Genomic DNA, 27,768 nt, shown 5'->3' with positions numbered 1-27,768 from the left:
GTGAAGTCAAATTATGTAATATGTATTAGAAGTTTTATATTATAATCATTTCTTATGTATTGTTTATTAAAGAATCTATTTTGTCTTCTGTGTTTCCTTCTATGCCAGTGTGTTGATATTTTATGATTGAGTAGCCAAAGGTAGAGATTTAATGAGAAACTAAACATTCGGATTGTAATCTACTATATACATACATTTTATGGTTATGCTGAGAATTGAAGCCAGGGCTCCACACGTGCTAGGCAGGTGCTCCATCATCAACTCTCCTCAGCTGACATTTGAGATTCTTCTTTTTCATTGCAGAAGAACAGCTCATTTGGAATAGTCGATGGCAAGCTTGATCTAATTAGCATATGGTTCTCTTGATACTTTTTTTCTTTTAAAATTACTTTTATTACTGTTATTATGAACATTTACACTATTTACTATTATCATAGCTCATTTCTAAAATGCGAGTACAATGAGCAAGCAGAAAAGCTACTCTCAGCTCTGTAGAGTTGCTGTTTTTGTAGTATCTGCCCTCTCTTCTGTTTTCTTGACTAAAAAAATCTTGTCCTAAATATACTGAAATCACGCATCACCTTACCAATAGTCATTCTCCACCTTAAGTAACTAAGCTGTTTTCCCTGCCTTATTGAATATCAACTTTTGTTGTGAGACTCTTCATTCTTGTCAGTAATCACTGCCATTTGGTTCCTAGATTGCAATGCCAGGGTCACTACAATTCCTTAGCTAGGTAAAGAGACCTAGGCATGGGAAGGATGGCCGATTAGTTAAGTTAGAGTCTTCAGTAAACCTTGCTGAATGGTTCAGACTACACTGGATTGCATAGAGCCCTCTTCTACTTTCAGACTTCTCTGGGAATAAAAGGAAAACCTTAACTTTTCTTATAGTGTCATTTTGTTCAGAGGATGAACCTACTTTTCTGTAAAACATTCTGGGATTTCTGATAACCATTATGAAATCAGAGGAGAAAGGTTCTAAAATAGGATAAACATTCAACCTTTTATTTCTTTTCAAAAATTAGATAAAGAGAGAAGGATGCAACAAAACCTCAGATTTGAGGCGGAGCACTAGCCGGTCCACAGAGGTCTTTCTGTCCCACTGTGAAGAAATGCAGTGATTATGGGTGTGGAGACAGGTTATGCCTGCTGTGGTGGCGCACACCTTTAGTCCCAGCAGACAGAGACAGAGATAGGTGGGTCTCTCTGAGTCAGGCCAGCCTGGTTTACAGTGGGAGTTCCAGGGCAGCCAGGCTGTCACACAGAGAAACCCTGTCTCAAAAGAAAACAGACAACAGCAGTAACAACAGAAACAAAGGTTATAAGTGACTTAAGTGCGGTGTCATCTGCGATAAGATTATTGGACTTTGAAATAGTTGTTTTTTTTTTTACACTCAAAACTTAAAATAATTATCTCCTTTTTCTTCAATTTGCTTAAAAAATGCACCTTTGGCATTATTTCATCTTTAGTATAGTGTGTTCTTCCTACATATATATATATATATTTTTTTTTTTGCACTTTGTTAAAAAGACCTTTTGGATTAGTCTTACTGAAGTGTTACACAGAGCTAACCTAATGATTTATAGTTGCTGAAACCGAAAGTATCTAATTGTAATTCACACCCTTGTAATTTTACCATGTTTTAAAAAATTGACAGCATAAGAAAGCAAGCTGTCAGAGTGGAGCACAGAATAATTTATAGTCAAAGTTAAGCACTTAGAAGCCAACTGTTAATGTTCGGTCACGATTAGTCTGCATTTATGTAGTGACACTTAGCTCTGGTAGTTTCCTTCGTCTGAATGTCTCAGCATTAAAGCAGACTGTTTGACTTCAAGGCTGCCGTTTAGCCTGTAGGTAGAACCACTGCTGAGGAATCCCAGTGTGTGTCAAACCCTGGTATCACTTGCCTTCTTCCCTCCTCTTCCATACGACTGTTCCGGTTTTGCCTACTCTGCCGGAAGTAGTAGGAGCACAGCTGAATGCTCACTTCTTTGACATTCTCTTAAATAAGTGATCAGGCATCTGCAAGCATAGATTTCTCATGGGTTTCTAACCCTACTGTAAAGGAGAAGGTCAGAGAGCTTAGGTGGAGGGGAAGCACTATTGTAGTCCTAGGTAATGCCGTGCATTAATGCACAACAACATTTTTAATTTGAAATGTTTGAATTCTAGAAATCTATTCTGATTTTAAGGGTGGGATTTAGTTAGGATCTATTTACTGGCTTTTGAGATGCTCACGGTTTAGAAATCCATCTCCACACTAACACTTGGTAAAGAATAACAGCTTCAGTGGGATTAAGAGAGACTTAGAGCGTTGTCTTTGTTCTATTGTAGAGTGATTAGGAGAGGCGTGAAGTAGGAACCTTTCTTTCTGTTATTAGTCTTTTGCTCTTCAGGTAGACTTCAGAGTCCTTGGCAGATGTTTCTATGATAAATGGCTTAGTCAGAAGAAGAGAGAGATGCCATATCTACTTCTAGTGTTTTTTTTTTTTTTTTTAAAGATTGGTTGCCTTTTCCAGACAGTCACAATCAGCACTCGAAGGAAACTTCCCCATCTTTGATAGTTTTGTTGTAACAGTGGCTGTAGGCAAGCAATAAAGTATAATATTACTCCATGACTTTCAAATTGATTTAGCTGTGTGATTATCATATTCCTAACTGTTTGAAATACTCTGCTGTGTGCTTGCATGTATGAGTGAAGGTTTGCATTGCTGAATCCTCTAAACAGAAACATGACATTAGTTGACTCATGATTTGATAGATACTGGTACTCACACACACAGAGTACTTAGAGTTGTTAAATAGAATGAAATATATATACAAGACCAAATATATCAATCCTTGATTTTCCATACAAGTAATCATTGAAAGAAAGCAGCATGGGGACTGGAGAAGAGAATAATTGTGTGTTTTGTGATTTTAAAAGTGTGGCAAGTAGGGAAAGTGCAGAAAGTGAGAAAAATCACCGCTTTCCATGTGGCTTATACGGTGTGTTTCCCTGTGGATTTTGTAGACAGTCTTATTCATACTGATCAGGTAATTCTGACGTGTGTCTGAAGACTGGCTCCAGAGAAGTCTCACTTTCATAGACCTCTGTTATCCTATAAAGTGAGAATTAATCAAAGAAGAGAATTTTGTAGGCCGTTTTTCTGTATCTTGTTCCTAATAAAAAGAAGACAGATAAATAAATATGTAGCTTTTGTAACTACTAAAAAGCATAAATCAGTATTTTTTGTGTAATTAGCACTAAGGTGTATTCTGTGATAGGAGAAATATACCTACTACAAGCCCCCTTAAAAGATTTTCAGTCAGTTGAAGAAAATAACCCAACATATGAAAGAACAAGTGTATTTAAATACTAGTTTGCATGATCTAGAATCTAGCTGAAGAGATAGGGAAAGCTCTGTGAACAAATCTGTTCAGTATAGTTCATGAACTCAGCAGTGTGGACAGTGGGGAGCAACTAGGAATGAGCCAAGCATTCTTCTGTGTCAATGAGGGAGCAAGAGACCTGAGCACAATCAGCGAAGACCTTCCCAATTGTTGACTTTCAACTGGACACAGCCTGGAATCACTTGGGAAGAGTCTCTGGGGATTGTTTGATCACGGTGACATATAGAGAGGATCTTAATTCAGCCTTCTGGGGCATACCATTTCTTGTTTAGGAGTCTTTACTGTGTGAGTGAAGAAACTGGTCTGAGCACAGGCAAGCAAGTGATCACACAGGGACTTTATTTCTCTCTGCTTCTGAGTGTGGTATAATGAGCTCAGATAAACCTTTTCTCTCTTAAGCTGCCTTTTGTTAGGGTATTTTATCACAGCAACAGAAATGAACCAGGGCAGCCTTGAAGAAAGATTTGTTGATAGGAAGAAGCTAGAGTTTGAGTTTCTTCTTTGTGATGTCACTTCACACACCTTATGCTAAACTCCACACTGATTACCTGTCTATAGGGTTTTGTTATGACTGGGATATGAAATGTTCCTACAGGCATACGTATTTGAACACTTGATCCCCATCCGGTGCTGCTTTTTTGAAAGTTTGTGAAACCTTTAAGAGAAAAAGCCTAGCAGAGTAAATGTGTCGTAGGGTCACCGGGACACAAAGGACATACTTCTGGTTTATCAAGATGTAAGCAACCACTTCAATGCTCCTGTGGCCACAGCTACCTCTCCTGTGACCATTCCTCCCTCTGTGTATCCTCCCTCCTTGAAGGTATCATGATACCTTCAAATTCTGAGCTAAAGTCACCCTGTCCTCCTTTTCTCAGCTGTGAGAAAAGTGGCCAAGTGCTATGTCTTAGCTGTTCTCATTGCTTGTCGTGGGATGGCTGCCTAAGGCTTTAGCTCAGGCTCCAAGTTTTTACTTTTGATATCCTGTCTTACATGTAAATGTATTACATCTGCATTTCATTTAATAGTTTATACATTTTCTCATCCATCCATCCATCTACCCATCCACCCACCCACCCATCCATCCATCCATCCATTCATCCATCCATCCATCCATCCATCCATCCAGTGTTTGTGTGTGTGTGTCTGTGTCTGTGTGTGTGTGTGTCTATGTGTGTGTGTCTGTCTGTGTGTGTGTGTACGTACACATGTCTGCTCATGCATGGGCACATGCACGAGAGGTCAGAAGAAACTTTCAGGACAACTACCATTGTGGGGTCTAAAGGACTGTGTGTTCTCAGGCATAGTGTCAAGCCTCTCTGTGTTGAGCTGGCACACTGATCCCTCCTCCACATTTTTACCTTTCCTTCTTTGTTCATTCCTTTCGTGGTACCAGGCAGGGGTGTTCCTTTGTAACAATAGTTCTCCCTCCCGGTTTATAAGGTCAGCTTTAACCTCTCCTGCTAGAGTTGTCCTTCACTTATATACATTTTCTATACATTTTGGTCAGACTTTATTACTCTGAGCATAATAGTCATTTGTGGAAGTAAGCATCTTGAAGTAGACTGTGATATTTGGCATTTTATATAGCAGCTTCTGGGTCAGCAGGCGAGAGCTAGGCACCAAAAAGACGAGCAGAGTAGTGGAACACATCTGACAGACCAGGGAAAGAAGTGGGAGTGTAGTTTCTCAGTTACAAGAAAATAAAAGGAGATTTATATCAATTATGATATAAGTAGTAAAAGTGAATCTTCAAAGACAGTTACCATAATAATTTTGTTTTGAGGTGATGAGGGAGAAACTAGCAAAGAGACAAAAGAGAGCAGTGTCTTAAGGATATAGAGTTTGAAGGACTGATTTGGACAAGATAAAACTGGTGTTAGGAAACATTTTCAATTAATGAAGTAAAACAGTTTTTAGAATTCAGTCTGCCAGTTATAATACTACTTCCAGCAGTATTCAACTGTGGGTGCTCTTTGCCTGGCTTTGTACTAATGTTTTGATAGTAGCATTTATGAAGATCTGAAAAGGGAAACAAATAAAAATAAACATCTGTAATTGGTGTGACCCCATCGATCCTAGGAAGTCTTGCATAGTGTTAGGGATAGTGTTGCAGACACATCATGAAGCCTGTCAAAGCTGTGCTGTCTCAAATAATAAAGTTGAGTTTTAGGTGTCAAGAAACTATTTTTGAGGCTAAAATTGAGAGAAAAAATTTTAGATGATTTTACTGTTAGATATGCAAAAGTTTACCATTTATAAGGTTTTTTTCCTACCCTTGGCCCCAGTTTTAAGGCACTGTACATCTAGCTGGAAAACAGAGTGACTTACAAGACTCAACTAAGTGAAATAGCCATAACAGTTTTGTCTGAAATGTTTCATTATGAATGTTGCATTCTTGAAAGCAGATTGAAATGTAAGACTTACAAATGTGTATACAGATTTAACCTCAACCTTGAGTCTAGTGGTCCTGTGGGGTTATTATGTAAAGAAGCAGTTTCAGTAACCTGCATCAGGAAGTTTTAGAACTTTTCCGTTCTAGGATCAAAGGTTGTAATCAAATAGTCTATGTGAGAAGAGAATATTTTAGTCCTCAGCATAAAGAGTGGCCATTTGTGATTGTACCTTGACTCACAGAGATCACAGTGTGGCCTGAGGACATGCCGCATTTCGGTATTAGGGGAAAAGTGGTAGTTTAGTTTTTCTGTGTACACACTTGAACCTGATTGTGTCTGTAGCGAGTGTAGGTGCAGCAGAGTGTGCTTGTGACTTGGGAAGGTGGAGATGGGTACATGCCCAGGCTTGCTGGCAAGTCAGTATACTCAAGTCAGCTGAACCAGAGTCAGTAAGAAACTATCTTAAAAAATACAGTAGGGAGTGATGGGAGAATGTAGAAAACATCAGCCTCTGGCCTACACAGACAAGCCTGTGAACCCATTTGCATGTGTTAGCACATACAAACACATGTGCACAATAAAATAAGACCTCCAAATGTGTATAGTTTTTAACTATTTGAACTAATAATTAATAATACCAGACTCAGAATTGTCTTTCTTTGAAACATAATTCTTCAGGCTTACTTACTAATCTCATAAGGTTTAGTTTGTAAATGGTACTATCTGATTACCCAGTTAATTGACAGGCTAAAAGAGGGAGGAAAACAAAACAAAACAAAAACCCATCAACAACAGTATTTCTGGCCCTTCAGGGTTACAGAGCTTACAAAATAGGTTTCCACTTTTCTAAATGGTGTATGTTCTTGCTGCTGCACATGTTATAAATAATATAAATACTTTGGTTTTCCTTTTGCATTGTGCTATCCAGTTTTTCTTGTACTTGTAGATGTTTCCATTTTTGCCAATATATATATATAATTTTAACATAGTCATCAAATAGATTCTTTCATTTTTCACTATTCTAATGTTTTTAAGTAGCAAAAATATCTCAGTATCCTAGAGCAGTAGTAACAATCTTTACAATGGTAAAGATTGATTCTTATTCTTATTTCTGATCTCTAAATTGTCTGGTGCTTTGGAAAAGAGTCTGTTTTCTTTATTGTTGTGTTTTGTCCTTCCACCCCTTTTTAAAGTAGACACGTCTTACCAGAGTGTGATCAGAAAGATCCCAGTGAAGCATCTTGAGTTAGTTTAGAAATTACTCGAAGGCAAGCTCAGCTTATTTTTGCTAAATGGTAGTTTTTATTGCTGCTTTTATATTCTATTTTACACCTTTTGGAACCATACTTAATTAGAATTACAAGTTCTTGGCCCAGCATCCCAACAGGATTGTAGAAAAGAAACGTAAGTGATATACCTACAGAGTAGTTGTAGTCCAATGGGAAGACAGAGACACTTGCCAGGGTTCCTGTGTTATAGTTTTTTGATTTAAGGTATAGACTCATACATGTTGAAGGATAACAACTAGCTATAAGTGTCTTTCCTGAGAAGGGACGCATCCTGTGAAGACTGGCTGGGCACAGTGACTGCTCTCTAACACTGTCAAGGCTTTGTGGGTGCTGTTAGCTCTGTTAATTGTCGTAGTATTGTTGTGTCTAGAAAGATGGGTCACGATGAGAGCAAAAAGAAATGGGTGTCAGTAGATTGGAGAAAGTGTAAAATCTCAAATATGTATCTGCAAATACTAACACAGGACACAGGTATCCATCTATAACTTCTAATGGATGTTTAATGGGAAACTGTTAAAGTAGAAGGAAGGGTAACAGTTGCAATTGTAACCTCACTCATCCAGAAATGTCAGAGCAGCCAGTGTGATTTATAGTTAAAAACGAATCAGTTATGATGAAGGAATATACTGGATTTAATTGCTGTTACTGATGCCCTTTTAAGTATCAAAACAAATTAATGTGTGTTGTTTAGTAAATATTGGATGAATCTTTTATGATAATAGATACCATATTCATCCAGGCAGCTTAAATGTAGCTCCCTATATTGTCTAACAGTAAAACCAGAAAATAACCGGGGAATAAGATGTTCCACTTTGTCTTTGCTCAGTAGTGTCTTAGGTGTGTTCAAACTGGATATGCTCAGATACCATTGGATGTCATGGTAGCATTTGTGTGAGATGATCAAAATCATGTTCTGTAAGTTAAAGTTAATTTGTTAAATGATCCAAAGCTTTCTAATAGTTCATTGAAAAAGTAACTCATTGCTGTCTATTTCATTATTCAGTTAATGAACCCTGGTTTACAGATCTGCTGAAATAGTATAATGAATACCTAGGCTGTAGCTTGGACAGTGAAGGCTTATCAGATTTTTTAAACAATAAATTTCTTTTTCTTGTATTTACAGGAAACCTGTCCAGTTTAAATCGCCTTGGCCTGAGATACAACAGATTGTCAGCAATACCCAGATCATTAGCACAATGCAGTGCACTGGAGGAGTTAAACTTAGAGAACAATAACGTTTCTACTCTACCAGAGGTAAGAGGTAGCTCAGAGGAAACAAGTGTAATTGCAGATAGTTTGCAAGATAATGGAGGAAGCTCTAGGCCGTCTTACAGCTGGATCCATAATTTAGTTCTTGGGACTGTTTAATGAATATGCTGTCACTTACAGGCAACCCCTACTGAGGTAAATTCCAAAAAAAGAAAGATTGTGTATAAGAAGAACATACTGTTTGTTCTTTTACTGTGGAGAAAAGGGGAAACCAGAGTGAAAGTCCAGCTGTGCTCCCTCTGCACCACTGAGAGCAATAGTAAGGTCTGCCTCCAAGGAAAAGCTGTGTGACTTGATTTAGAACTCAGCTTCCCTGTTTAGCTAGAAACAAGACACATCTGATAATTGGAAAGAATAATCTGTATAGCACTATTTATTGTCATGATTAATACTGGATATTAACTTTTGTAACCCCAAATCAGCACCCCATTAATGCAATAATATAAAAACCTATTTAGTGTACAACAGCCAACAAATCAGATATTTTTATACCTTATTTTTAACTTAAATTATGCTGATTCTGTTTGAAAAAACATTTGTGTATTAGGGAAAAGTCATTTTTCATCTTGCTATCTGGTCTGCCTGCTCTTGCTTGTTTCAGGTCTGAGTAGAAGACAGTTCTTACTTAGGCTTGCACTCTGGAGCCATCCTCTCATTTATAAAGATGAGTTGTAGAACAATGGGCTTCAGTGTGACATGGAGCTTAACTCTTGTCTTCTCTGTTAGACAGTATGCCATAGTTCTGCATCGTTGGCAATGTGCTTGCTTATTATTCAAGCACAATATAATGTAACATGAAATACAGGAACTCTGGGCTTCCCCATTGACCTTTACAGTTTTTTTTTCCTTTAAATTTATTCATTTATTTACTTATATCCCAAATGCTGTCCCCTTCCTAGAGTTCTTCCCTGCAGCTTCCCTCCCCTTTACCTCTAAGAGGGTGGGGTACCTCCTGGGTATCCCCCTTCCCTGGGTCATCAAGTCTGTAGAATTAGGTGCATCCTCTTGCACTGAAGCTAGACAGAGCAATCCTTTGCTACATATATGCTGGGGGCATCGGTTCAGCCCATGCATGCTCTTTGTTTGGTGGCTCAGTGTCTGAGAGCTCTCAGGGGTCCAGGTTAGTTGACTCTGTTGGTCTTCCTGTGGGGTTCCTATCCTTTGTCTTTAATCCTTCCCCCAACTCTTCCATAAGAGTCCCAAGCTCCATCCAGTGTTTAGCTGTGGGTATCTGCATCTGTTTCAGTCAGCTGCTGGGTGGAGCCTCTCAGAGGACTGTCATGCCTTCAAGCACAACAGCATCATTGATGGTGTCAGAGATTAGTGCTTGCTCATGGGAGTTGGGTCTGTTATTGGTTGGTCATTCCTCCAATCTCTGTTCCATCTTTGTCCCTTCATTTCTTTTAGACAGGACAAAGTTTGTATCAAAACTTTTGTGGGTGGGTTTGTGTCCTTATCCCTCCACTGGGGGTCCTGCCTGGTTACAGGAGGTGGCCTCTTCAGGTTCCCACTGTTAGGCATCTTGGCTAAAGTTACCTTCATTAACCTGGGAACCTCCCTCATCTCTGGGACTTCCTGGAGATCTTCCCTGACCCTATCCCCCAGTTGCAGATTTCTATTCGTTTGTCTGGCCCTCTGGAACTCTCTCACTCTCTCCTCATACCTGGTACTGCCTTTCTATTTCCCTTCCCTCCCCTAGGTGTCTTCCTCTCTCTGCCTCCCATGACTTTTGTTTCCCCTTCTAAGCTAGCTTCAAGCATCCTCACTTGGGCTTTCCTTCTTTAGCTTCTTTGGGTCTGTGAGATGTATCCTGGGTGTTCTGTGCTTTATAGCTAATCTCCATTTATCAGTGAGTACATGCCATGCATGTCCTTTTGGGTCTGGATTACCTCACTCAGAATAATTTAGTCCAAGGTATCAGATGCAGTTCTAAGAACCAGATTGTCTGGATTTTCATCTTGTAATAGTTACAATTCAGAATAATTAAGATGGAAAACCTCATATTATTTAATGGTACCCACTTTTTAAATTTTAACAAACCCAAAATTGATCACTTAGCACATTAATTAGGTTTTTTTTCTTCTCAGTATGACTTTTTTTTTCTTTTACAGATAAGACCTTGTGTTATAGCCTTTTAAAATGTTTATTTTATTTATTTATTAAATTTGTATGTGTAACTGTCACTGTTTTAAGACACACCCAGAAGATATTGGATCCATTACAGATGATTGTGAGCCACCATTTGGGTGCTGGGAATTGAACTTAGGACCTCTGGAAGCGCAGTCAGTGCTCTTAATTGCTGAGCCATTTCTTCAGCCCATATTGTAGCCTTTTGACCTGGTATTTGCGATGTAGCTGAAGTGGGCCCTACAGCTGTAGCTGTTCCCTTGCCTTAGCTTCCTGAGCGCTGAGATGACATGTGTGCCACTGTGTCCAGAGAGATTCTAGAGGAGATTCTTTATTAGACGGAGTCCCTATAAAGTTTAAACATTAAAATGTTATTTTATATACAGATTGCTAGGATATAGACATTGTCATAGGTGCATATTTTTATGTTTAATATTGTACAACTGAACTAAGTCAATTCATTGGCATTTATACTATTAACTGCAAATAAAATAAAGTGAAATAAATGCCCTACTATTTATCACTTTTTTTTTGCAGTCTTTGATGAGAACTGATCTTTTATCATATGTTTTTAAACAGGGACTGGGACCCCACAGGTTCTTTCTGTTTTGAGCATGGGAGTGATAATAGGATTATAAAGTGGACAGTTCTCTGGTCTGAGTAAAACCCGACACAGGGGATGGTGAGGCCTCCACCAGGTCTTTTATTGTACAGGACTGTTTTAGCTATTGTGGGTTTTTTGTTTTTCCATATGAACTTGGAAATTGTCCTTTCAAGGTCTGTAAAGAATTGTGTTAGAATTTTGATGGGGATTGCATTGAACCTGTAGATTGATTTTGGTAGGATGTTCATTTTATTATGTTGATTTCTACTGATTAATGAGCATGGGAGATGCTTTTCCATCTTCTGATAGTTTCAGTTTCTTTCTTCAGAGATTTGAGGTCTTTACCATTTAAGTCTTTGTTTGCTTGGTTAGAGTTTACCGTAAGATATATTATTTTGGGCTATTGTGAAAGGTGTTTTCCTTATTTCTTTCTCAGTCCATTTGTCATTTGTACAGGGGGGATACTAATTTTTGTGAGTCCCACCCACTTTGTATCTATCTTTTATCTACTCACTTTGCTGAAAATGTTCATCATCTATAGAAGTTGCCTAGTGGAATTTTTAGAGTCATCTATATATACTATTTTATTATCTGCAAATAAAGATAACTTGACTTCTTCTTTTCTAGTTTGTATCCTCTTGATCTCTTTCAATGTCTTACTGCTCTAGCTAAAACTTTTTAAGTCCTATATTGAGTAGGCATGGTAAGAGTGGACAACCTTGTTTTGTTCCTCATTTTAGTGCAATTGCTTTGAGTTTTTCCTGTACTTAATTTTGTGTTCGCTATTGCTTGCTATAAAGTCTGTATCTGTTTAATGATTGATTGTCCCTGAATATAGTCACAGACCCACCCTGACCAGGCTGTCATTATTCCCTATGAAGCTACTGCTTTGTTTAAAGTGAGTATTGGTTCACTTCTGAATCTTATAATTATTTTGTTTTTGCAGAGTCTTTTATCCAGTCTTGTAAAATTGAATAGCTTAACCTTAGCTAGAAATTGCTTCCAGTTATATCCAGTCGGAGGTCCGTCTCAGTTTTCCACCATTTATTCCCTCAACATGGAACACAATCGAATCAACAAGATCCCCTTTGGAATTTTTTCCAGAGCTAAAGTGCTAAGTAAGCTGAATATGAAGGTAAGCATCTGGGGTGTGTGCGTGCGCTCGCGGGCACTGATGCTGTGGTTCTCATTTATGTTTCTCTACATATATGGGAAGTGGGTAATGCCTTGTCAATGAAATCAACTGCTGACAAAGATGCTAAGGCATCCTTAACATCTGAATGGATAACAGATGTCTTCAAACTGAGCATCGCCTTAGAAGTTTGTCCTCAATGAACAATTGTGGATGTTTGTAAAAATGCAACTGTAAGGAGATATATGGTGTGTGTGTGTATGTATATGTATATATATATATATATATCTTATATATATATCTTATAAATGCCAACTTATGCCAGAAGTTTAAATTTTTAAGTAATATATCTAATGAAATAATATGAAACCACCAAAATTAATGCTTTAGACTAAGGCAATTTAAAATAATTTTTGCAGTATTCTCAGTTTATTAAGTCAAAGATAAAGTATGCACAAGTTTAAGCTGTCTTAAATATGCTGGTTATTATGTTAGGTTCTAAGGTGTTATGTAGTCACAATGAGCTGAGCTTTTTAAGACAGCATTTCTCTTTGTGTTGGAGTGATTGATGTGTTACTGTCAGGCTCTTTGCCTGCCCATATGCCCTACCATGAGCCGCTTTCACATTTTTAATGAAATTTACTGTAGAGGGAGAAAAATAAATGGAAAATTATTAGTCTTGTGATTTAATTTAAAGTGAACTAAATTATAGACGCTAAGGGAAATGCTCACATATCTAATCCTGAGTGCATCAGGGTAGGAATCCAGGAAACCTGAGTTTCTTCAGATCAGAGTGTTCTGACATAAAGTATGAAGTCTTTTTGTCTTCAAACCATGCACCATAACCGTGACCCTTAACAGTCTAATCTGTGATTTCTTTGTTTCTATACTTCATCATGATAATTCATTGAATACATACAAGTAAAAAGGTTAATTCAAGAAAATCTTAAAACGCACGTACAACGTCTTAGTCTGTTCATGTGATGACGGGTGCATTAGCCTTCCTGCCCAGTGCTCATTGTGTGGCAGTGCTGGTGGGTTAGCTTAGTGCCAGGCTTCACGCAGAGTGTCTCAGTTTCTAGTAGGGTCAGACCCTGGTGGTGCAGGTGTTTGCTAGTTTTTACATTTGAATAGACATTTTTATGGCTCTGGTGTTCTTAGAGTTTATCTGCCGAGGCAGGTTTGCCTAAGGTTTCAATAAAACAACGGGAACTGTAGAACTTTGTCTAATTCCTTCAAATGTGACAAGTGATCAGCAAAGCATTTTCTTGTAAAAAGCAGTGAAGCTTGACATTTTTCTCCTTTTATATTTACAATACTTTCTAATTAATTAGTTTATTTAGTTTAGTTCTTCAAGACAGGGTTTTTCTGTGTAGCTTTGACTGTCTTGGAATTTGCTCTGTAGACCAGGCTGGCCTCAGTCTCTCTGTCAGAGATCCTCCTGTCTGAGCCTCACAAATGTTGCGATTAAAGGTGTGTACCACCATTGCTCGACATTTTAGAACAGTTTTTAAAACTACATTTATTCACTTGTTTGTATCTATGTGTATGCATGCATAAGCAACACGGCTCATGTGTGGTGAGGATCCGGGACAGTTTTTGGCAGTCAGTTCTCTCCTTTTACCATGTTTATATTGATGGTGTGGCTGCTGGCAAGTTCCCTTATCCACTCACCGATCTTGCCCATATCCTGCGCATATCTTAATTTGAACATTCTTATTTTATTCAGTGATTTCTGTACATTATTATAAAGTGGAGAAAGCCCATTTGTCATTAGAATCTTTGAAATTTTGAGTAATTTTTCTGTAATACATACATACATACACACACACACACACACACACACACACACACACACACACATATATATAATTTTTATTACACATACCCACATAAGAAAATCAGTTTAACCTAAAAATAAAAGTGTAATTAAAACTTGGAAACCTCAGAAGTTTTTTTTTTTTTTTTTGCTACATTTTATTCAGTTTTTTTATTTATATAATAAAAATTGAGAATAAAGTTTTTTAAGTATTTTGTTTGCAAAGGAAAATACAAATGGTGTCTTTGTTTCTATCTGGGATGCTTCTTATCTTTACCAGGACAATCAGCTAACTTCACTTCCTTTGGACTTTGGAACTTGGACCACTATGGTAGAATTGAATTTAGCGACTAATCAGCTCACAAAGATCCCAGAGGATGTGTCTGGGCTTGTTTCTCTTGAGGTGAGTTTAGAATATGGGTACTTTTAAATCCTGAGATTCACCAGAGAAAACATTTTGAGACAAATTTGAAGCAAGCTTTATTAAGTATTAAATACTGACCAAGAGATGGACTTTGGTCAGGGCCATTCCTGGAATTTTCCAGCTGAGTGGCCCTGAAACAGCATGCTGTAGAGATTTTTATGGAGAAAAACTGATAGGCCACCACACTTTTCTATAAAAAAAACTATAACTCCCAACATTCCAGGAAGTGACCTGGTCCTTGGGAGCATGGGGCTTCCAGGTTAATTTTGGGCATTACAACTTAGGATGCCCCAAAACCCTGCAGGCTACCTTACAAGCTTTGTGTTAATGTCAGCAGTCTCTGTTGATTAAAGGTTATAATTAGATAAGGTCACAATTAGACTCCATTAACACAACCCTATTTAGGATAGTGAGGTGTGTGACTGCCCTGAACCATCTCTGCCTAACAAAAGCTTAGATATTTAAATGCTTTGTTTGAAGAGAAGGGATCTAAAATTGAACCCCTTTAAAACATTTTCTCTAATTCCTTTTAGGAAACATGACAATGTCAATAATTATGGATTCTTCAGATTGTCATTCAGAACCTTCTGTTGTATGCCTTTGACCTAATTATATCACTCCCCTGTGTGTTGTCCATATTTCTTCTAGCTCTGTGTAGAATCCTAGAGTCTAGTCTGGAACAGTTTGATTTTTTTTCCTTTAAAAAGCTCTTTTTTCCCCCATAATTAAAAATTACTCTTTAGTCAAGAATGACTGCCACTGTCTTTGATTAGTGAAGTTTTTATCTGTAGTGAACAGCTTACTAAGATAGTAAATATGCTATCTTAAAAAAATTTTAAAACTTTTAATAATTATATTTTACTATTTTATAATATGGTGGCTCTCACCTTCCTAATTCTGTGACCCTTTAATATAATCTCTCATGGCGACACTAACCATAAAATTATTTACATTGGTTCTTTATAACTGTAATTTTGCTACTGTTATGAGTTGTAATGTTAAAAACATCTGATATGTAGGGTATCTGAGATGCAGCCCCTGTGAAGGTTGTTTGACTGTCACGTCATCTTCCAGTTCACTGCCCTTTCTCCTGGGTCAGTTCCCGGTGTTGCTCCCATTTCCATGCTGAGTGAGTCCTCGGAGACAGGACTGTAGCTTCCTCAGCTCTTTGCAGTCTTAGTGGCTTTAGGATGATCGAAATGACTAAGGAGTAACTCCAGTGGGTTGATCTACACAGTTGTAAGCCAGTTGCTTGCCTTCCTTAAGTGAATATTTTAAGGAAGTTTGTAGAATCAGTTCTTATTTATAATCATGTTCTTATTAATACTTATAATTATTCACTGTCAAACTATTTTAATCTTAAGGCAGATAATTTTTTCTTTTTTAAAATTTAGTCAAAAGTTAAAAACTAATGATACCAAGAAATAATTAAGTAACTGAATCTTTTGTAGTAATTGTTAGTTTTAAAGTGTGTATTAGTTATAATTTATGCTTAGTACTCGTTTTTGGAAATTAGCATTGCTTAATAAACTTTAATCCACACAACATCATATATAATGTTTGAGTCACAAAATGTTGTTACTCCTTTCTATTTAGGTTTTAATATTATCGAACAATCTTCTAAAGAAGCTTCCCCACGGCCTTGGGAACCTTAGAAAGTTACGAGAGTTGGACCTGGAGGAGAACAAGCTGGAGTCCTTGCCCAATGAGATTGCTTATCTGAAAGACTTACAGGTGAGCCTCCCAGCGGCTTCAGAATTGTATAACTAAAATCCGTAAACCATTTCACATTACATTTCTCTTTAGATTCTGATATAATTCTTGAAATGACGAGTTTTGTCTTATTGTCCTTATGAACATGAAATACACTGTCTGCTTTTGTTCTAACAAATAATAAGCAAGTTTGACTCAGTTTACCTAAATGTGTCACATTTGTTAGGTGCATCATTTTAAGCACACATGAGTTGTAGGAAGTGCATGTGTAACCTTTTTTATTTTGTTACTTTTTTAGAAATTGGTCTTGACAAACAACCAGCTAACCACTCTTCCCAGAGGCATCGGTCACCTTACCAACCTCACACACCTTGGTCTTGGAGAGAACCTGCTCACTCACCTTCCTGAGGAAATTGGTAGGAACCTGTGCATGTGAGATCATAGACTTAATAAATCTCAATTTACAAACAAGCTTTTTTACAAATAATTTTTTTGTTCTTCCAAACTTAACATGGGCCTGAATTAAATCAGCAGTGTCTTTGGAAAGGACACCAGTGGCTCCTTTGTCTTCTTTAGGTCTTGTTTCTAATTGCAGTGCTGGCACTTGAGGCATAAGCCACGCTGTGTAGCTTCCAAAAGAACATTTCTCAGAGGGCTTTTGGGTTAGTAGTAGTACTTGATTACTGTCAATGCCTAAGTTTACTTTTAGAATTTTTCCAAAAGTATTTATATAATTAATACAGCTACTTTGAATTTTGGCAGTGCAAGTTAACTAAGTAGTTCCTAAGTTAGTAGTTCTATGGATTATGGTCTGCTTTCTATAATGTCCTGTTCTGGAAGCAAAAGAAAGCAATAAAGAATGTTTTTGGAAGTGCAAACAATTAAAAAACTGGGTTTCAGCCATCTTTGTAGCTCTGGATAGAGACCTATCAGCCCCACTGTCTGTAAGTGAGGACAATAACTTACTTTGTATAGGCTTTCCTAAGCTTGAACATTCTACATCTAGACACAGCTATCCTGTTGACTGGTGGCTTACTGCTTTCCTGGTGTCATTGGCAAGGAGTCTTGCGTTTTGACTTTTAAAATAAAGGTTTAAAAATCCATATGTGAACTCCACCTGTCCCAGTGGAACCCCTGAAAATGGAGTGTTTCTAAAAAAACTCTTAAGCTTCAAAACCATTGTGATTTCAGTGGTACTGAAAGGGACCTATACAATGGAGTTTTAAAGTTTCTCCAGTTGATTTGAATATGTTGTAGTTTAAAATTTACACTTGTCAGAGTTTTAAGAGTAGTAATTAAGTTTTTTCCCCCCTTCCTAAACAGGTACACTGGAAAACCTAGAAGAACTATATTTGAATGACAACCCCAACCTTCACAGCCTCCCCTTTGAACTTGCTCTCTGCAGCAAGCTGTCAATCATGAGTATTGAGAACTGTCCACTCAGTCACCTCCCACCTCAAATTGTTGCTGGAGGGCCTTCGTTCATTATTCAGTTCTTAAAGATGCAGGGTCCGTACCGTGCCATGGTCTGATACAAACTGCTGGTCCCATACACTGTTCAAAAATAGACTGCCAGTGATCTTCCATATCTGTATCTGTGTCTGTGTGGATATTGATCTGTGGCAGATTTATAAAGACTGCATTATGTGTTTCTGCTAATAGAGGAATCATAGCCATTTAGAGTTTTTTAATTCTGTAAAAAAAGGCTTATATAAGTTTTCTTTGCTAAATTTGATTGATGTTTTTCTGTTGTGTAATCTGATATGCCAGTTTGTTTAAAAATCTTCCAACAAATTATGAAGTCATTAAATTTAAGGGACAAAATAGTGTAGTTAAATATATGTTTCTCTTAGGAAAATGTGGGCCAAAATTTTTGTTGCATCTTTTCATATACATTTCCCCTTAAAATTGTCAGATCTTTATAACAGCATAGGCCCTGAAAGTAGAATTTTTCTTTAACTTATTTTGAAATTTGAAATTTAAATTTTATATATTGTTTACAATCAGAGTGAATCACTGGATTATTTTGATTTGCTCTGTTTTAATCAGTCAGATAGAGTTTATATTCTGTTAAAGAATTTGCATCAGTTAGTTTAAATATTAAAAGATACTTTGTCGAAACAGCTGGCAAACAGAAAATATACATTTAGAAATCAAAAATTTCCGCTAGTTTTATTTCTCCAGTGAACTGTAAAGCAAACACCTGAAACGAACCTTTGGGGGATTGCAGCCTTTCCTGGACTAAGTATGTTTTACTGTGGGAGCAGAAATCTGTGGTGAAAGGTTTTCTTTTCTTGTTTTCCCCATTCCTGAAAGTTGCAGATCCACAAAAATTTGGCAAGTAAATAACACATAAACACACATTCTATATATGTATATACAATGCTATATAGATATGTATTTATTATATCATAAACTACAATAGGTAACTTTACAGACGTCTCCCTTTACTTGTACAATGAGATGAACGTCTCTCTAAGGACTGCAGTATATGTACGTTTCAAGGTTATTTAACAGTGTACTATGGTTTTATATCTTGACTCGCCTTGTCCATCTTTCTGTTCGGGAGTATCTGTGTCTAAGCACAACATCTTCACACTGTGCTGTATTGCTGCTGAACTAAATGCACTTTCCCATATGTGGGGCACTGGCTTCAAGCAGTTCAGTTCAGTGCCCTTACCCTGAGTCTCACCTTCTCCTGGTTAGTAGCTGGTCGGCAGTACAGCTGTGGAAAGGGCACATTGCATTGATGCCGTTGGTGGTTCTGTGGAAGTTATGTAGGCCATGCATGGACTCTGGTGATAGTTTCTTTTGCTTTACTGCCTTTATGAATATCGACTGTAAATGTGCCCCTTACATAGTATTCTTATTTTTGGTAGTGTGTGTCTAGGTCAGTTTAATTATTGAGAACACCCCCGAGAGCAAGTGCATCCTAGATACAATCCTGAAATACACCTTCCATACAGTGAATGACTGTAAGTAAATATTGCTGCTTCTTCTTCTGTTCTGCCCCACCCCCACCCCTATTTTGGGATATTTTGTTCTAAACAACTATTTTTTAAAATTAAAACTATAATATCAAAATAAAAATTTGGATTTTTTGCTTTTCTTGGCACTCAAACTCAAAACTGGGTTTGAGGTCAAATCTGTGTTCATAATTGGCAGTAAGGAACAACTAAGAAATGGAAGGCAGGTAAAGATATAAAACCCTAGAATGCCTAGATGTGTTATAAAACTATTGTAGATGTTCACTGGAGTTTGCAAAGTAATAGCCTTTCTCCTTTTCCATCTACTGTGGCTTTTCAGTTAAGATTTTGTTTATAAAAGGAATTTATTACAGTTCTACCTAGAGCTTGTGTGTGGTTTTTTCAAATGATCTCATATCAGTTGTTTTGATATTAAGATCATAGAACGTAAACTTGAGAGGTAGTGGTTTAGTGTCTTTTCTTGTAAAACATGGTTTCTCCAAGTGAAAATATATAAAAAAAGTTAAACAATTTGGTTTTCCTACATTTATTTAGGTTATTCTGCAACAGAGGTGGGAACTGGTCACAGTTTTACACGTAGAACTAACACTTAAATACATCCGTATTACCAACCTTTTCCTGAAGTTCATATAGGTGGGGTATGAGCAACCTTTTTAGGATGTAAACTCTAGATTTTTTTTTTAAATACATGCTGTCTGGGAGGATTTCCTTAGTTTCATTACTGTTTCTACTAACAAACCAAAATGGATTCTATTTAGGAAGAGGACTGCTTGTGAAGTCCAGATACCTAGTACTTGAATAAGGGATGGTGACTAACTGTGGATGAGTTAAGTTTCTCGTGAGATGTCAGTGAGGCTAGGCGCCATATTTAAAAGTTGCCCCCCCCCCTTTTTTATTAAAGAATAATGTTGAGACTCTCTGTAAGATTTGGTTAGTAAGATAAGAATCAGACTGTTATCCTAAACACAGAAGTTTTGGGTTGTTAATCAAAGGTTTTTTTTTCTGTAGGAGTTTATTTAGAATCTTGCACAGAAAGGAGAGATGGTGATTTATAGATGAATGCTGATGAGAAAAGTAGAGATAGAAACATTTGGAGAGACAAGGAAACATGAATGTTAATTCATACATAAAAGATGGGGATGCAGTTGGAATGGATTCTGAAAGCTTGATGTATACGTTTCTAGTTAACGCTATGCAGTCTATACCATTTAAAGTGAACAGATTCTGGGCTGGAAGATAGCTAAATGTGAGATGGAGCCTACCTTTCACAGGGTCTCCATCCAATCCCAGGGCTCTCACCCCAGTAATACAAACAGAAACAACTGCACAACAGAAAGAAGAGGGAGGAGCAAGAGAAGAGAAGAGGAGGACAATGAGGAAGAAGAAATGGTCTGAAGATGGCTCAGTGGTTAAGAGGGCTGACTGCTCTTGTAGATGTCCTGAGTTCAATTCCCAGCAACTACATGGTGGCTCACAACCATCTGCAATGGGATCTGATGCTGTCTTCTGGTGTGTTTAAAGACAGCTTTAGTGTAATCATACACATAAAATAAATAGATAAATCTTTAAAAAAAAGTAAGGCTGTCAAAGAAAGAAGGAAGGAAGGAAATAAATGGATGCTCAACTAGGCATGGTGATTCAAACTCAAAGCTGATGCAGAATTTCAAGTTCAAGAATAGTCTGAGTGATGTATTGAGATCTTGTTGCCCCAAAAAACCTTCAAAAATAAAGTTGCCACTCAAGAAGTAAACATGTCCTATTCAGCTGTAGCTTCAGTGGCCTCATGTGTGCTTCTTTGGCTGAACCGTTGGAAAATGTCAACTCTGTGTCCTTGAAAGGTACCACCGGAGGGTTTTTAGCCTTTTTATTGTTTCTTAAACCAGGCATTCTTAAAGGAATTTTTACCTTGTCGCTTTTGATGGGTAAGGCCTTGCCCTGGTGGCCTGTGTCCTATCATTCAGTGCCTAGCTTCTCTTTAATCAGGCTGTAACTCTTAAGGTCACAGTTCGTGTATCAACAATTGCTATACATGAGTGTAATACTTCCCTTTCCTCAACAAACTCCATGTTTCAGATGCTTTTCCTTTCACCCGTCATTGTAAACTAGGATAAAAGCTGCAAGCAGTACTCCTGGCAGCCTAGATGTTAAGCTGTTGAGATTTCCTATTAGTCCATTACTTTTAAATCTAGCCTCACTTGGAATCTCAGCATAGATAGCATAGCCAGGCTCTCGGTCAGGATGTGACACGAATGGCCTCCAGCACCTGTCCCCATCTTCTTCCCCTACCTGAGTACAAGCAGCCCCTGTTGTTAGCTGTCTGCTCTTGTGAATCCTCACCAGAACCACCAACTGACATTTGACACCAGGCTTGGCACTGTCCTCGTCCATGTACCTTCCCAAACCAAAGTTCCGGCTGCCTCGCTGGTCCTGATTGTGTATTTTCTTACTACGACAAATTATTTGGTAGAAGCAGGAGAGGAAAGGTTCCTTTTGGTTCAATCTTCAGAGATATTGAAGCTGTGTGGTATGGAAGGCCAGGCAGACATGCTCTGTCTGGCAATGGGGTGTGGTTGTGGTGGACCTAGAAGGAGAAAAAGCAGGCCAGAACCAGAGGGGTGTGGTCTGCTTCTGTCAGCCAGGTCTAAACTTCTAGAAGCTCATTAGCCTTCGAAATAATGTCACCAGCGACAGGCCTCTGGAGTGCTTTTGGACACCATGTAGTGACCGTCAGCCTTTAAAACAAGCACTGCAGATTACTTTGCATATAGGTAGGCCCCCTTTACATTTAATGGAGTGTGTTTCTTTGTACCTAATTATCTAAACAAACTTAATGGCTCTTTCACTGTTACTTATTCATGAGGTTTTTGTTTGTTTTGATAATTTGTATTATCAGAATTTCATTTTTGTTCACAAACTTTTGAGTATGACTTAATTTTTTCTGAAACATTAAAAAAGAACTTATCCTGTTTAGGCTTTCTAAATGTTTGTTTTTAAAGGGTCAGTTGTGTGTTGAGTCATAAAACTAATTTCCCCCTGTTTTTAAGTAGATCTGTGTTACTTTCAAGATGAGGGAGTTTCTAGAGAAGGGAGTGATTGCACACTCACTGAACATCACATTGCTGAAATTAGAAGCAGCAACACCTGGCCCCTTAAACTGTGTTGTTACTGTGTTTCTTCTCTCACTAAATCATTACACCTGCCCAGCTCTGGCTGAAATGTGTTAAAGGGTGAATGCTGGTTTAAACAGTGGGGCCTGGTTAAGCTAACAGTGAGGATTCATTGAGACCCTCCAGCCTGGGAATGCGTACACTAAACTTGAAGTCTCTCACTTGCTCTCCTAAGCCAAAACAGTTCAAGTGCAGGCCTCAAGTCTGCTCTGTCTGCAGGTATTTGTGTTTGCATAGCTTTTTTTTTTCTTTTTAACTCGTTTTAATTTGGGAGATGACTCTAGGGGGTTGAAGTTATCTCCTGCGTCAGGTAAATCTGAGTTCAGAAGTGCCTAGGACAGTGAAACTTCGTTTGTCTGTCACGTTGAATGTGGGGCCGAGGTGCCTGCTATTCACATGGCTTCCGTTCTAAAGTTTGAGAGCTGCGAGTACAACCTTACAATGGTTCTGAATGGCCACAGGGAGTTCTAGCGGAGTGAAGGAGTGGGATGCTGTAACCTGATTGCATTTTTTCTTCAGGACCCAGAACACGTCTAAACATAATAATAGTTGTCTTTTGTAGGATAGTTAACTCAATTCTGTGTTTCTTTGTTCTCTTACACCCTAAGTTTGGAAAGTATATCTACATCCTATGAAAATCTAGGATATAGGTATTTTCTGTTGTACAAACTTCCAGTTTGGCCTTTCTGCTTTCTGGTTGAAGATGTGATGGTTCAGCTTTCTGATCCAGCTGCCTGCTGCTAAGCCTCTTCCTGCCAGGATGGACTCTGCTTCTGAAGCTGTGAGCCAAAATAAATCCTTGCCAGTCTTGGCTGTGGTGTTTTATTACAGCAACGGAAACGTAACCAGCACACACACTGTGCTGATGCTGATCAATGCTGGTCAGCTACATAGACAGCAGACTTAGAAGGAAAGCTGTCAAGAGGTAAAGGGACAATATCTGATCCAAAAGGCGGTTCTTCAAGATACAGTCTCCAGTGCAGACAGTGACTAAGAGCAGGCTATCGAAAGACGTAAAGCAAAAACAAGTGCAAGGTCAGGTCAAGATCAATTTATCATTTACCCCTCCATTAGAAATTTTTTTCGGACCCATGTAATCTTGCATTTCCTTTATAAACTTTGTGCTAAATGAAAATAAAGAGTACATATTTGTCAAAACATTTGAAATGGTGAAGGCAGAGCCCAGAGGAGCATTGAGAACATCTTGTGCTATATTAAAAAAAAAAAAAAAAAAAAAAAAAAAAGATCTAAAATAAAATAAAGTGAAGTTTTTAACCTTAAAAAAAAATCTTTAAAAAGAACAAATGTAGAACAATCCAAAAAAAGAGTAGACATCAGTGAAATTTAAAACAAAAAGTCAGAAAAAAAAGAATGAGACAAAAGCAAGTTATTTGAAAATATTAGTAAACTCATAAGCTTCTGCCCAGACTTATGGCTTCAACTACCTTACTAATTCTTGTTATTGCAAATGAAGGCAAGGATGTCACATGGTCCCTATGGAAAAGATGGTAATATAAAAGTCTCTATGCCCCTGAATTTGATAGCTAAAACAAAATGGGCCAATTCTTTGAACGATAAAATATGCCAAATTTTACATGAGAGAAGAAACACAAGTTCTATTTAAGAAACTGAGTTTATACTTAGTAGAATTAATCAAATGTTAAAAAATATGTATCTTAAATGATTTATACAGCCAATTCTCTACAATTCATTCTAGAAGATAGAAGGAGGTGGATGTGCTCTCACTTCCTTGGGGTCAGAATTATCCCAGTAACCCAGACAGAGTGCTTACAATGAAAGATTCCATACAAATGTCTCTTCAGGACATTGATGCAAAGATCCTCAACAAAACATTAACAAGTTTTATCTGATAATGTAGAAGGGTTATACATGACCAAACATTGGTTATGCCAGGTTCAGAAGGCTGTTTCAACATTGTGTTTACACCACCAGGTTAAGGGGAAAATGTCATGTGATCATTTCAATCCATGAAAACCAAAAACAGTTGATAAAATGTTTTCTTTGTAGTAACTTTCAACAGCCCATTTTCCGAAGGAGCAGACAATACAGTAAAGGTGACCTTTTCAGGGACATGGAAATGTGACTGTGTCTACATCTATCATCTGCCTGTCCATCTATCTGCCTGTCTGCCTGTGTATCTAACAAATTCAGTTCTAAAGCCTAAAATGAACTACATACACAGATATAAGCTAGCTCTGTATGGAGAGCAAGAGACCAAATATCCAGCAGCATTGAAGGACACAAGCCAGAAAGTGGGCCTAGAGAAACTGTGTCTGGCAATCAAGTTTTAGGTATAACATCAAAAAAAGAAAAAAAAAAAAAAGCATTCATAAATTGTCATTGATCTTTTTTCTTTCTGCAAAGACAAATGGAGCTTATCTTTCAGTTGCTCACACTACTGAGTTCCAGCCTAAGACCCAGAGGGCAGATCTGGAGGATGAAGGGTGAAGACCTCGGTGTGGGTTTTTTTCATTTTTGTCTTTTTAATCTGCCTACTAATGTTTATTCTTTAGGTTGTTGCTTTTGTGTTTTGCTGGATGTTTTAGTTGTAATGCTTATCACTTGAATGTTTGGTGGGAGAGACAGAGAGAGACAGAGACAGAGAGAGACAGAGACACTGCTGTGACAGAATGTCTCTGTTGCAGGGGGAGGTATATCTTTTAACGTTTCTCTATTTTGTCTCTTATTTCCATATGATTGGACAAAAAGTTGTCTTGAAATCTGATCTTAAGAGTACCATCATTGCTGGAAATCTTTTTTCCCCTTCTTGTTTAGACAGGATCTTACTACCTAGACCAGGCTGGGTTTGAACTTGGAGAGATTGGCCTGCCCTGTTGTGGGAGTTCTAGGATTAAATGGGTGTGCCCCACTACTTTTTGTTCTTCATAAAAGTTGGGTTATATCTTGAGTATTCCAAAGAGTCCTCAGGATAGACTGAATTATGCCCTGTGTGGGATTTTGTCAACAGACCTGACTCATTGAGATGCTCGGTATAGTTTTCCTATTAATTAAAACTTTATCATTTATTCCAGTCAAGTGTTCTTATGAACAGAGGTGGAAACCAACTGGAAGAGTAAAGTGGAGTCACTTAATCTGAGGAAGAGAAAGGGGTCTGCTACTCTGCCTCATAGTTGTGAATCTGGACACAGATCTGGGACAGACAGTGGTGGCTTCTCTTCAGACATGTTGAAAGCTGTTTGGCTTCTTATATCTACTAACCTGTGCTTTTGCTTCATCTTTGCTTTGGGGAGAAAGAAGGAAAGGAGAGAAAATGAGAGCAAGAGAGCCAAGAGGATGACTCCGCCCCTTAGTGACAGTATGAAATGCCGCATCTACCTTGCCCAAAAGCTATCTATGCCCTCTGGATAGGACCAGATCTCATCTTAATCAAACCATTTACTGTTCTGTTTCAAGTAGAGTTAGTGCTAGTTGTGGAAGAAAACACCTTGGGAACGTCTACGTCTTTATCCAGCTTAAGTTTCTTCAGCTTTACCAGCTGGATTCCCCGCTTACTCCTGCAGTCTGATCCACAGTGGATTCTAGATCCAGTTAACTTTTGGGTTGCCTCCAAAGGAGGTGATTCCTAGTTTCCATCTGCTACAGATTCTATATCTTGGATAACCTGCTTCAAGGCTTTGCCTGTCAAGCCCACTGTGTTTCTGGATTTTACCAGTGTCTGTACATCTTCTCTCGGGTAAGGAGCCCCGTGCCTCTCCTTGATTATGAACATCAACTGTCATTCACATACACCTTTACCTCTCACACAAACGTTACACCAATGTAACCAAATGTATTAAGCCCATTAGCGCCACTTATTTTTGCTTTTACTTCATATTTCTAGTGCTGGTTTGGTTTATTAACACCTCATTGCCAAGGCCCTCAGATCCTGGGACCTATTTGCATTGTTACTCAGATTAATAAGGGAGAAAGTGTTGCTAGACAAACAAAAATATGCAATGTATATTTTACAGCCATTATGCCAAAGCCTAAACTGGATATTTTCTATGCATTCACACATTTAATCTCCACTTAAAAGCATGTGTATGCTGTGTACAAGTATTTCCTGTTTTTCACATCTGGAAACTAGGGCCCAGCAAAGTCAAATAAATATAATTATTAAATGGCAGAAGCAGGGCCGGATGTCTGCTTTTGTTACTCCCGAGTCCAAATCATCAATGGCTCCCTTGAAGCTCTCAGGACCTTTCAGGCAGGGGTTCCTGAGCAAGAAAGCGTTGTGCTTGGTGCGATTGGCTGAGGAGAATGGGAAAAGATGGTTTTAGTAACAGTTGTAGCCAGATTCGTATTCTCCTCCCCAGCCCCCAGTCTCTGTCCCCACTTCGGTTTCTCCATGTTTCAGGCACATTGTCTCCATGGTTTCTTTAAGCAAACATGAAGGGTGACTCACTTTACCTGATTAGACTAATGGAACATTAGCTTAAGAGTTATTGCTGTTGGTGACAAATGCCTCCTTTGTACCCATGGGCTGTGCTCTGTCTCACGTGTCAAGTGCAAAGACAAATAGCCATCGCTCACCACAGCCAGTTCAGGAGTTGCTTTTCCTCATATGTCTGGACAAAGCAGAACATTATTCCTTCGGTGGTGGGGTGGGGCAGGCACTTTTCTGTGAGGACTGTCCCAGAACCCTGAGGTAGGCAATGAAATGGTATGCTTTGTGTGAGCACACACACACACACACACTTCAGGGTCACACTTTTAGTCAAGGCACAACACAGTAGATAGAGTAAGGATGCAAGCTAAGAGTCTGCAGAGGACTCAATTTTCCTTGGCATCCTTAGAGTAGAGTTGGCCCTGGCACCCACTGGTATCTTTCTGGTCTTGGCTTTCATAGATAGGAAAACACCTGGCTCTAGTTTCCAGCCCAGGAAAGACAAGGGCAGACGTAGACTTAATGCTTGAGCTTGTGAACAGCCAGAGGTCTGGCATCACAGTGAGACAGGCGAGTGGATGAAGACAGCTCTACACAACACCCCAGGAAGAGGCCCTTTTTTTTCTGCCTCCTATCAACTTGCAATAATCACAGGATGCCAAAGGCTTCAGCACAGGAGAAGGATGATGATGGGGAGTTAAGTGAACGCTCAGAGACGACAGGTCCTCCCTCCTCTCTCAGCAAGACAGTGAGTGGACAGATGTTTGTAGCTCCAGCTGTGTGTACGCCATGAACAAGAGTTGAGAACACTGTGTTCCACACCTGCTCATCATATTCAGATGGGCAAGAATGTTGTGTTTAAGTCCCATCTCTTGGGGGTGAGGGTGGAGGGTGGTTTGTGTTTGTCTGAATGTGTGGCAGATTTCTCTTCGAGAGTTTTGACACTGCCTAGGGGTACAAGCTAAGAGGAAAGCAGTTTTATTTTTATTTTTTCGGAGACAGTCAAATCTAAAGCAACAAACAAAAATTTCAACACCCCC

The 27,768-nt window shown here is 38.4% G+C and overlaps 1 protein-coding gene across 3 annotated transcripts in view; it reads left to right on the top strand.

Annotated features, from left to right (window-relative positions):
* Nucleotides 1–19,236, top strand: part of SHOC2 (SHOC2 leucine rich repeat scaffold protein) — an 88,143-nt gene extending 68,907 nt beyond the window's left edge. For all 3 annotated transcript variants that reach the window (XM_080911135.1, XM_080911136.1, XM_080911137.1), the window contains exons 4-9: nt 8,202–8,332; nt 12,025–12,213; nt 14,310–14,432; nt 16,050–16,187; nt 16,465–16,582; nt 17,490–19,236. In XM_080911135.1, the coding sequence (XP_080767261.1) occupies nt 8,202–8,332; nt 12,025–12,213; nt 14,310–14,432; nt 16,050–16,187; nt 16,465–16,582; nt 17,490–17,698 (908 nt within the window). In that variant the 3' untranslated portion in view covers nt 17,699–19,236. The remainder of the gene's footprint in view (nt 1–8,201; nt 8,333–12,024; nt 12,214–14,309; nt 14,433–16,049; nt 16,188–16,464; nt 16,583–17,489) is intronic.
* Nucleotides 19,237–27,768: the final 8,532 nt, after the last annotated feature.

This window comes from Micromys minutus (genome assembly GCF_963924665.1).
Source record: "Micromys minutus genome assembly, chromosome: 2".
NCBI lineage: Eukaryota > Metazoa > Chordata > Mammalia > Rodentia > Muridae > Micromys > Micromys minutus.
The sequence above is the reverse complement of the archived record's forward strand: the minus strand, read 5'-3'. Positions and strand labels throughout refer to the sequence as shown.